This window comes from Desmodus rotundus, chromosome 4 (genome assembly GCF_022682495.2).
Source record: "Desmodus rotundus isolate HL8 chromosome 4, HLdesRot8A.1, whole genome shotgun sequence".
NCBI classification, from domain to species: domain Eukaryota; kingdom Metazoa; phylum Chordata; class Mammalia; order Chiroptera; family Phyllostomidae; genus Desmodus; species Desmodus rotundus.
The window spans coordinates 145,171,113-145,182,429 of record NC_071390.1 but is presented as its reverse complement, the minus strand read 5'-3'; the positions used below and the strand labels follow the sequence as shown (position 1 = coordinate 145,182,429).

At 36.7% G+C, this 11,317-nt stretch overlaps 1 protein-coding gene across 1 annotated transcript in view; it reads right to left on the bottom strand.

Moving 5' to 3' along the window:
- Positions 1-632: 632 nt before the first annotated feature.
- Positions 633-11,317, bottom strand: part of GPR158 (G protein-coupled receptor 158) — a 331,316-nt gene continuing 320,631 nt past the window's right edge. The window contains exons 9-11 of the mRNA XM_024575934.3: positions 9,372-9,477; positions 5,764-5,910; positions 633-4,922 (exon numbers count right to left, since the gene is read on the bottom strand). Of these exons, the coding sequence (XP_024431702.1) occupies positions 3,471-4,922; positions 5,764-5,910; positions 9,372-9,477 (1,705 nt within the window). The 3' untranslated portion in view covers positions 633-3,470. The remainder of the gene's footprint in view (positions 4,923-5,763; positions 5,911-9,371; positions 9,478-11,317) is intronic.

The window sequence follows — 11,317 nt, the reverse complement described above, 5'->3', positions numbered from 1 at the left end:
GTTTTGATAGCTTCCAGGAGACCAGGACAAGGCTGTAGTTAACCTGAAGCATGGCCTTCAAGGCTGTGAACAATTATCTCTGTAACCTTGTACTCTTTCTGTTTCACACGTGATGCCTCTGCCGGATTGCAGCCTGGTGAACTTGTCCTCTCCATTAAGCCGTCCTTGACTCCATGATTTAGTCAGAATCTCCTGTGCATTACCACAGCAGTGGCTGGGTACTCTTATGGGCCTAATGTTATTGGATGTCGTGTTCACCGAAAGATCATCATCATTGCGTAGCTGACTGCCTGGTATGTGTGTTGAGTCAATTAAAAACGGTAGCTGAACTAGTTCCCATTTGGCTAGAGCTTTCTTAAATTAAAGCCACCGGTCCTAACAGGCTTTATTGGCTCCGAATCATCACCTGTACCATTGAGGCTGTATTTGGCTGACATATACTCATTCCTACAGACAGCATTATGAGAATGTTTGTGCATGAGTGTGCCAAAGCCAAGATATACAGGGCTCCTTCTAAAGTCGGTTAGGTAAAGTAAACTCAATTTTTGTTAGATGAACACACAAACTGCCACAAATCACTTTATATAAATATGTTTTATTGCAGAGATGTTATAATTATTTACATGCTGCAACATGTCACAACATAAATTTACCAAATATTTCATGGTGGGATGCTGTAGGTTTCAGATAACAGTTTCAGAAGAACCACAGATTAAGTGAAGAGACTTACAGCTTTATTGACTCTACAACTCTCGGTTGCTAAATGCTAGAAAGTCAAAAGGCAGTGTTTTTTCAGTCCTACCTGTCACCACTTGCATGCAGAAACCTAGGAAGCAAATACAAGAGAACTGTCGAGTTTCAAGTCCATATTGCCACCAAAGTTTACACTGGATTGAGTTATAAGTCATGTCATAAAGCATTTAATTCTGGCATAAAATATACAGTTCTATTAAACTGGTATAAATCTACTTAGTTATAAACCCTGGCTTAAAAATAAGGACAGGATGCAGCCTGCACATGCATTGAGAAGGACAACCTAGGAAATGTTTGTGACCTCATTAGCGCTCATTCACTTTCTTATTATCAACCTGGGAAAACAACCTCAGGACGTGTAGATTACGTATCTACACTTGGTGATAAGTAATGGCAATGAAACTCTAGGAAAGACCTAGGCACTCTCACTGATTTATGCTGGTGGAGGAAAGTCTATAGACTAAGGTGTCATTTGGCAAGTCTTCTTTAAGCCCCACCTGCAGCAGGATTAACCTGAAGTGCAATAAAAAGTCATTGATGCTTAACTGCTTATGTCTCAAAGAGTGAATAAAGTGCCAACAGATCTCAGACATAAATTAAACAAGTAGGTGGGTCTGTAAACTGGTATACAAATATACCTTAGAGTTGTATTTCTAAGTTACCAAGTAGATAGGCCTTGATTGAAAAGGAAGGGAAGAAAAAAAATAAATGAAGGAAACGCACAAAAAAATAGAATTTCTATCTCTTCACACTTACCCCACCAACCTGAGTAATGCACACAGTGAGGAAATGGGTGAGGGCGACATGTGCACGGCTTTGTGAAATGGTGAAGTGCTCACTTACTCCTCAATAAAAATTGTTGAGAAAACTTTGATGATGAATAAGAAGAAGTCCTAGCTTTTACTGTCCATCCACCGAGAATGATATTCTCTAAGAACAGCCCTGCATCCACCTTCCAATTCCCTTTCTCATCTTTTATCCAAATGAAAAAGTCACTTAGTCTGGAAATGTCCTGGCCAAATAAGCCGTTGAGACTTCAGTGTTTAGTACCGGAGAAAGGGAGTTGGGTTCTGCGTTTAAGAGACTCATCTTTAAATACAGTGAGACTGAGCTTTTTAATGGAACCTCCTTCTGTGGTCACATCAGTAGGGCTAAGTCAGAAGCTCAGGATTTTCATGCCAGGTGACCAATGTGGACTGCAACAAGTTTTATAAAATATGCTTTGGGGGCTGTTTTGCTTTGCAAATAACCCTCTGCACTTTAAGTTTTGAGCTAGGTGGGTCACAATGACAATTTGCAGGACATGGAAGTTTTCCAGTGCTTGGGAGAAGGATGAGCCGGCACCACCTTATAGGCTTGGAATAATTGGGTTATAAGTTTCTTTGGGATTTGAGCTCAGCAAGTTCTACCCCTAGCTGAAGCAATGAATAAGAGTTTATGAGAATAAATAGTTTAAGGTCATTTAAAATATTATATATTTAGTATGCACGATAAAAATACATCCATTTAATAATCTTGATGCTATCATAATTTATCTCTTTAAAAAAATAACACCTCGAAAGTGCTATCAGGAGCTCCCTTTCTGTCTGTTTTGAAAGGCAAATTTCCTGGCTTACAGTACTGCTGTAATTCTCATGTCATTCCTAGTGCCTTCCCTTTCCAGAGATAATATTAATGCACAGTATATTTTCTCACTCTTAGCTTCTTCCTTATGAAATGCCGCTAAGTATGAAATACTGAAAGTGTGAAAAGGGACAATTAGTTGAAATGAAGGCATTATCTATTTCTGATCTCAAACAATAGATAAGTTGTCCTTAACTTATTGAGACATAAAACTATGTAGGACCACTTGATCTCTGATATTAATAAAGCTTCTGAGTCCTAACAAGAAGTGCAAAACAAGTAACTTGTATTAAAAACCCTGATTAAGACAGTATTACAAACCATGATGTGAAATAATAGACTTAATCTAAATTTGCAATATATAAATCACAGCCAAAACTAAGAGATTCTATCATAACAATTATGACTTCCCAAGCCAGAGAAAGCTTACTGTACTTCAAGAATCAACTAAAGTTGATAGCAGGTATTCTGTAAGTTGCAAGAACAATTAAGTAGCTGGAGATTGCATAAATGTGTGTCACATAGTATCAAAGTTATTTGCAAAAATTATACAATCTGGAATGCTTGAATATGAGACACAACAATGTACTGAAACATACATTTATAAGAAAAATGAGAGAAATCATTAATATAAAAGATATTTTTGGGATGCATTAAGTTAGCAGTGTTATCAAGGTTATATAGGTAGAGTAAGTTCTTTTCAGTCAGCTACTTAGAATTTCACTTATACATTCTTCTTTGCAAATCTCATACCTTTTCTGTGTCTTCTGGTTTGCCTTGATTAGGATCTTCAAAGTCCTGTGGGTAAATATTGATCAGGGGCAGGCATTGTGGGCTACTTCCTCTAAACAGGCTGAAATACAAAGGTTTTCCTAGTGTTACCAGGGGAAAGACTTTTTGGCCAGTCTTAACTTCTCCATGATGATGTTTCTCCACCCTCCTTAGTCTTCTACCTTTCCATACCTTTCATATTTCCCCTAATTGGCAAATACTCTTTGGAATTTTTGATCCTTATATCTTCTGTCTTATATTAAATTCAAGTTTTCTTCCTTTTCTTTCTGGGGATGCTGCACTTTGAAGGTATCCCAGACCTCTTATTTTTGAGGCCCTGCTATCTGATTTGCATTTAAAGCCAAAGAGGCAGGTAAAGCTACATTATTTTCAGCATTTGGTTGGCCTGGGGACTCAAACTCCCAAGGACACACCTCAGCTCGTGATGTTAAAGGCTGCTGAAAATTATTACTTGAATTATAGGAAGATGTCTTTTTTTCCTGGCCTCCTATTTGGTTAACATTTTCATTCTCTACTTTTGATGCCACAACTTTGGGGGGAAGTTCTTCATATTGCCCAGCACACACATTGGCTGCATAATGCTGACCACCATTCTCATCTTTTGCCCTCCCTGGGGGGACCTGAGTCTTAGATATCAAATGCTTCTCATCTTCAAAAAGGGGCTGCCCTTGGTTCTCCCAAGGGCAGACCTCAGCCTTGTCTGTGCTCTTCTGATTGGATTGCTGACATAGTTCAGTTGCCTTAGGCTTGTGATGAGATTTCTCCTTTAAGGAAAATGTTGGGTTTTTCTCCATTTCAGAAGCTGCAATAGATACATGCTTTTGAACTTTTGATTCTGAAGGCACAGGACCAGGGGTCAGGTCATAAATCTCCCAAGGGCACACTTCCCCTATGTCAAAGTTGTCCTTCATGTCGGTGGTACCTGGGCTCATGTCAGAATTGGCAGTGGGGAGGTTGGACCTTTGTTGCTTCATAATCCCAGATTTCTGAGGTTTTCTTGGCTCCTCCAAATGACTGGAGTTTTGAGGAACAGAATCTTTAGTCTCTGAGTTATCTGAATTTGAGTATTTTCTGTTGGTCTCTTTATCTTTTGGCAGAGGTTTCTGGGACTTAGTACGTTCTTCCACACCTGACGTTTGGGTTTTCCCAGCTAATCCAAGAGTCTTTTCCTTGGCACTTGCTATGACACTGAGAGACTTCTGTAACATGGACGTTCGTGGGTGACCCGGCTTCTTCTCCGAGCTGAGGTTGTGAGCGCTTGCTGACTTACACACCAAAGGCACAGACTCTGTGGACTCAGCCTCGCTGTTTTCTTTCAACGTTTGTGTGAGTTTTGTACCTGACAGAGACTCCAGTGTGGAATTTTCTGTAGCCTCCTCTTCTTGGCTCTCGGTAGGTAAACTGTTGGACTCTTCCGTTTGTTCTCTTACATGATCATAGGTGCTGTGGGATTTCTTCAGCGAGAAGACTCGGTTTTTCAGGGACTCTTCCTTGGGTTTCCCAGTGTTACCTGAAGTCTCTTGGGGGTTCTTCCTAATGAGGGCAGTGCTCTTGGCTGTGCCATGCTCTGTGACTTCCTTGTCCTCTTTGGAACATTGTCTGCTAACTGTCTCTGGGATCTCAGTTATACGCCTCATGATTGAACGACCTAACCCCTTTTTCGAGCACCGCTTTTTCTGGAGGTGGGGGTTATTTGTGATCATCTTCTTCCTTTTATATATTTCCAACTGGGCATAGAGTTTCTTCAGCTCATCCTGCCAGAACAAGAACAAATTCACAGAGGTGTGGGACTTAGTGTTTCAGCCAGATAATATCATTGAAGGTCATTTGAATTCAATAAGCTTGAGCTCTTTAAGGAAATTGTTCTACAGCTCTTCCTAACATTTCTCCTCATCAGCTTTCTCTTCATTCTTACTTTCTGATTACTTTGTGTTTTGTTTCACATAGACTTGAAACTTTAAGACATGAGCCTATGCGTTCTAGCCTTGCTTCCTGGAGCAAGCACTTTGGACTTGCAAGTTGTGTGGGCCAGACTGAGCTTGGACCATAATAAAACACAGTGTATTGTCTACTGATCAACCATATCCATGGAACAATATTGGAAGTACCATGTAGTCATTGATAAACTTCCTCCTAATATTAGATTAGATTCAGGGGACAACAGACCACCAAATACTCAAAGCATTTACTTCCTCCAAATGCTGACATGTTATTTTAATAATATTTTAATAATCTGCTCACAGATTATTTTAAGCAATCCAGGCTCTCTGCTCACAGACCTAGCTTACCTTTCCATCAGCAAAATGGCATAAACCATATTATGGAACATGTATAACAAGTTCATCATTGTGACTGCCGATAAGTCAGTTGAGACTATCAAGATTGGCCTGTGCATTCTAATATATAGCATTATTATACATCTTGGAAGAAGATTAAGTCTGCATTTGATGTTTTCACTTCTTATGTAAAGAAACATTCTCTCATTTTCTTTCTTTTAACACACATATGCACATGCGAGAACACATACACACCAACCCACACATGCTTGCCTGTATAAATGGGACCAATCTGAAATATGAAAAATACTGGTATTACCCGAATGTCCTCTGGATCCAAGCTGTGCTCACTCCAAGCTGAGTTGATACTGCTGTTCAGGTAGGATCCAGACCGGCCCATGTCTAGCTCATCCTCATACGCTTCTGTAGCAATGTCGTCTCGTGGATTATTGCTTGAGTGTGAAAACTGCAATAGATATTACATGTGAGCTCTAGCCATTACCCCCGTAAGACACGGCATTTTAATACAATTTTAAAGCTTCTAATGTTAATATCATTTCCTCAGCTTAGGTGAAGTTGTTCACTGATCTTTTTACAAATGATTGCTGCTATACTTATGTTTTGCTTTTCATATTACACACTGACGAGGTGCTTGGTTCCCTCTTTGACTTTTCTCTAGGCTCCTGGTGTCAGCTTACATTACTCCTTTTCCAAAATATTTGCACTTTGAGAATAAGTACAAGAATCCAAAGAAATGCTCTCCGCGGGTAGTGATTTAGAACCACTGGATGCTGGATGGGAACATTTTTTTGAGCAGTGCGCCCTGTCACAAGTTTATCATTTTGTTTCAGTAGGGGAGGCTGTGTTTCATCTCTGCACTGTTGGTCCTGGTCATAGGAATGTGACTTTCAGTCGAGCACACATAGCTTTAAAAAAGTCTACTTTCAAAAGGTGAAGGAATTAAGAAGTACAAATTGACAGTTATAAAAATAGTCATGGGGATGTAAAGCACAGCACAGGGAATATAGTCAATAATATTAACAATACTGTAGTAACTATGTACAGTGCCAAGTGGGACTAGACTCATCAGGGGCATCACCTCATAAGTTATGTAAATGTCTAACCTGAAACTAATATGATATTGTGTGTCAACTGTAATTGAAAAACATTTTAAAGTATTTTTTAAAAATTTACTTTTAAGACTTAGGAACAGAAGATCTGAATTCCAGCCTCAACAGTATTCACAGTGAGATTTTAAACAAGTCATGGAAACTCCCCAGCACGGTGCACTCTCACCCTAAATAGCTTGGGGCTAGATGGTATCTAAGTAAGATTCACTGAAGTTACATAATTTTTTCCTTAAACTCATTATTCTCCTTACTCCTTCATCACTCTTTGACATATTTTTATTATTTTCATGTGCTGTTTTGATGTTTTTCAGTTCCATGCACTCCTGCTATCTCTATTCTTCAAAAGGAGAAGTGGGGAAGAGTGGATTGGGTAAGTGATGGAAAGCAGGGAGAATCAAAACAACCCAGCAACTCTTTACACAATAGATAAACCAAGGGATTGTTCTAGGAAAATTGAGGGAATAGTTTAGAGAACATGAATTCTCTTCTCCCAGCTTGTCATCAGGTAAAATATACCTTTATGAAATTAACAGATCACCCTTTGATGATAGAAATATTTTAATGTCAACATTCATTAAAATATTCAGGTAGGCCTGTGAGCATACATATGAGATAACATGTGAAATGGTAATTCTCTATTTAAGTAACAATGAATGTTTTGTAATTGGGACTGGCTGAGAAACCATAGAAACTGATGAATCTTTCCTTCCCTGTTCTACTTATGTTTGTGGTCCCAACAGGTGTCATTAACTTAAGGTCATAAAGAAGAATAAAATAGAGTCCCTGTCCTCCAAAATCACACATGCTACTAGTTAACCACCTGGACCTTATGTATAAGAATGGAGTTTTTTTCTTGAGCAAAGTCTTAGAGACTATAATGAGTTTAAGAAACAGGCACTTTTCAGATATTGTCCATTTTCTGCTTTATTATTTTCTTTTGTGTTTATCTCTATCTAAAATCCTATTTCAAATATTTATCTTATTTCTTTTGTTTCTCCATCCTGTCCTCTGGAATGTAAGTGCCAAGAGAGCACAGACTTTCATCTGTTCATTACTCTTACTCTAGGATCTAGAGCAGCACTTAGCAAAGCCTCTCAAAAATTTTTTAAATGATCTGTTACTGAGATGTAATTTACATACCATAAAATTCTCAACTTACATTATACAATTCCATGTTTTTTAGTATATTCACAAGGTTGACTTGCAGAATATTTTCATCACCTCCAGAGAAAACCTTGAACTCATTAAGCAATCACGTCCTCCCCACCCAACTTGCCCCAGCCCAAGACAACCACTTAACTGCTTTCTGTTTCTATAGAGTGGCCTGTTCTAGACATTTCACATAAATGCAATCATACAACATGTGGCCTTTATGTCTGGCTTCTTTGACTCAGCATAATGTTCTTAAGTTTTGCACAGATTGTAGCATGTATCAGTGCTTGATTCCTTTTTATGGTGAATAACATTCCACATATAGATATACCGCATTTATTTGTACATTGATTAGTTGATAGAAGTTTGGATTATATCTATATTTTGGCTATTATGAATAGTGCTGCTATGAATGTTCATGTAAAAATTTTTATATGAATCCATGCCTTCAATTTTCTTTGGGCCTCAATAACAATTTATTGAATGAATGAATAAAATAGTCTGAGTATACATCCATCTAATGTCATCATATTATGCAAAGTATAAAAATGGTTAAGCTAAGGTACAGTAACTGACTAACCCATGACAATTGTGGCTATTTGGTATAATTCATGTAAGGAAAATATAGGTATTTGTTCATAATCATTTGGCCTTTTCAATCAGGGTGCATTTCAACATTTGGTAAAGCCTGAGAGTGGCAGTAAAGCCTGGGGTGAAAGACAAGAAGTCCCAGTTCTTGTTTCAGCCATGCTAATGTTGTAGTGTGTGGCACTGATAAAAACCTTCATAAGGTATACAAATGTCTAATCAGTATGTCGTACACCTGAAACTAATATAATATTGTATGTCAACTACTATTGAAAAATAAATATTAAGAAAGATATATAATGTTCTACTATTTTGTTGTTCTATGTATAAAAGAGGAAAATAAAGATAATGCTATAATTTATATAAACTGTTCTTTCTCTGATGTCATTTTATTTCATTCCAGGTAACCTTATTGCTATTATGTCATAGATGAGGAAACTGAAACTCAGAGAGATAAAAAGTCTTGGCTAATGTCCTATAACACACTTAGTTGGGATGAAGCATGAGTCAGATTGCATGTGTTCTGAGTCATGGCCCATTCTCCCTAATTCATTATGCTGCCTATATAAGTTTGTCATAGTCTATCATTATTAAGCAAGACTCTTCTATGCCCAATATTGTAATTATTTATTTCTATTCAAATAAAATTCTCTGAATGTTTAAAATAATATTTCTCTGAATAAAAATCTAAACAAGAGAATTCTTAGAAGAGTAGACTTCTTTTTAAAAATGATTTTGATGTAATAGCTATTATGAAAGCCACCTTGAACCCACAATAATGAAAACATAACTGGATATCGAAATACTTGGAAAAGGATTGAAAATGATGGGTTTTGTACAAATTAAGTCACTTATCAATTATATGAGATTGTTGATAAATCCCAAAAGAAAACAGACAGCTAGTTTCCTGAGCAGAGAGCTTTAAAAACATTTTAGATGTCAAGCAAACCTCCACACCTCCCTTTGCCTATAGTGAGAGCTATTTTTAAAGGAGAAACTATTTGAGGATCATCTGAGATGACTGTCTTGCAACAGAAAAGTAATGTTAGAGGAATACCTTTGGAATCAAAAGCAACCCAATGGTGACTGTCACAGTCAAATGAGTATGTGCAAAATACAGCATCAACATCCAATCAGACTGAAGCCTTGAGGCAAGGACAAATCTGAAATGAGAATTCACCAAGTTAACAATCTAACAAGCACTCTGTTTAACACACCAGAAACTTGGAAAGTCTTTACCTCAATGTATTAAGAAAAAGAAATAAATGAAAAAGAAAGATGGGAAGAAGAAATTATATTGCTGTTTCTGTGACATATATTTTCATCACAGAAGAATAAGGGCCTATGTAATCCTCATTGGATACATAATATATAAAGTCTCTATTATTTATTACTTTAAATTATTCATAATTAGAAAGAAAGTATATAAATATATATAGTACTAAACATTTCCTCAGATTATCATGTATTATGTAAATTGAATCTGCAAAGCAAAAGTAGCAAACATATGTTAATTCAATACAAGAGTTGTTACAAACTGGTAGTTTTGGCAAATTTGGGTTTTAAGACATGTAAATAACTCTTGAGTCTAATATTCTTTGTTTAAAAACATTAATTAGAATTAAGAATAAAAGAGTGGGTAATTATATGTCCTTGTGAATTATCCCAGAGGTTTAAATGGTAAACAATGTAATAAATGAAATGAATATACTAATAGTTCATAAAATGCATCTTTTAAAATACAAATTCTAGTTGCTATAAAGCATCAAAATGTTTGAAAATAATTTAACATATAATATGTAAGATATTATGTTATTGAAGAATTTATAAAGTTGTGTTCCAGGATAGCCCTGTAGGAAAAAATGTGTAGGAAAAATTCAATACTGATACCTACTCTGGTAATTTTGGAATATTTTCATAAATCAATAGGTGCTTGTATAAACTAAAACTCATGTTTTAAGGACTTATCCTTATGCAGAAACCACTTTTTGCTTTCATTAAGGTCATTTTGCAATCACAGCCTTCTTTTTATTTTTCCCATCAATTGCTGTCCATGAAAGTTAAATATGAGATTTTGAAATTAGAGAATTGGCATTTTGTTTCAATGATATATTATACATCATCAAATTTGAACAGCTAACATCCCAGGAAAAAGCTCATGATATGATCATAAAACAAACATATGTGAATCTAAATAGAAAGAAATAATTTTTATACCTGCACCATACATTTTTGTGACAAATTTACTAAGTAAATTAATATTATAAATATTTCAAACAAAATTTTCATCAAAGGGTTTCTTTCTCATTTTTACCTACATTCTACCCCCAGTTACATGACTCACCCCTACCCCAAAAACACCCATCAAGCTAAAAGGGAAGCTCAACAGTTACCCAAAATGGAGACATATTTTCTCCTATGTCTGGAGACATAAACAAAATAGACTCAAAACATACATTAGAAGTGCAGAACACTCATGATAGTTCACATATACCCAAAACCAAATTTCTGAATTGCCATCTTCTTTAACTCCTTTGCGAGAGCAGTGGCATATACCTGCCTTGAATGTGACTGAACATTCACATTGTTCAGGGATAAGATAATCTGTGATGGGTCAGGTGAGGTTTTTTAAAAGCACTGAGATAAAATCGTTGCACTCAGTAGCGAGGTGCAGGGTCTAAGGCTTAGAATTGAGGTGCAGATGCAATATAAAACGTTTCCCAGAAAAATCATACAATCCCAACCTGCTGGGGCCATTGCCAGTCCTGGGGCAGACAGCGGCATCAAAGGAGATGGAAGTGCAGCCTGAAAGCATGCTCTCAAACTCCAGTACAGATGAACTTCTAACTAGCTTGACAACGTCCAGAAGAATGGTTACATATTTTTAAATTAAGATGGTGAATCTTCCAAAAAATAATTTTGACATATACTGACATCAAGTATTCTTAAATTAATCAACTTTTAATTACTACCAGGGTTTTCAGATTGCAGTTCTGACTAGAA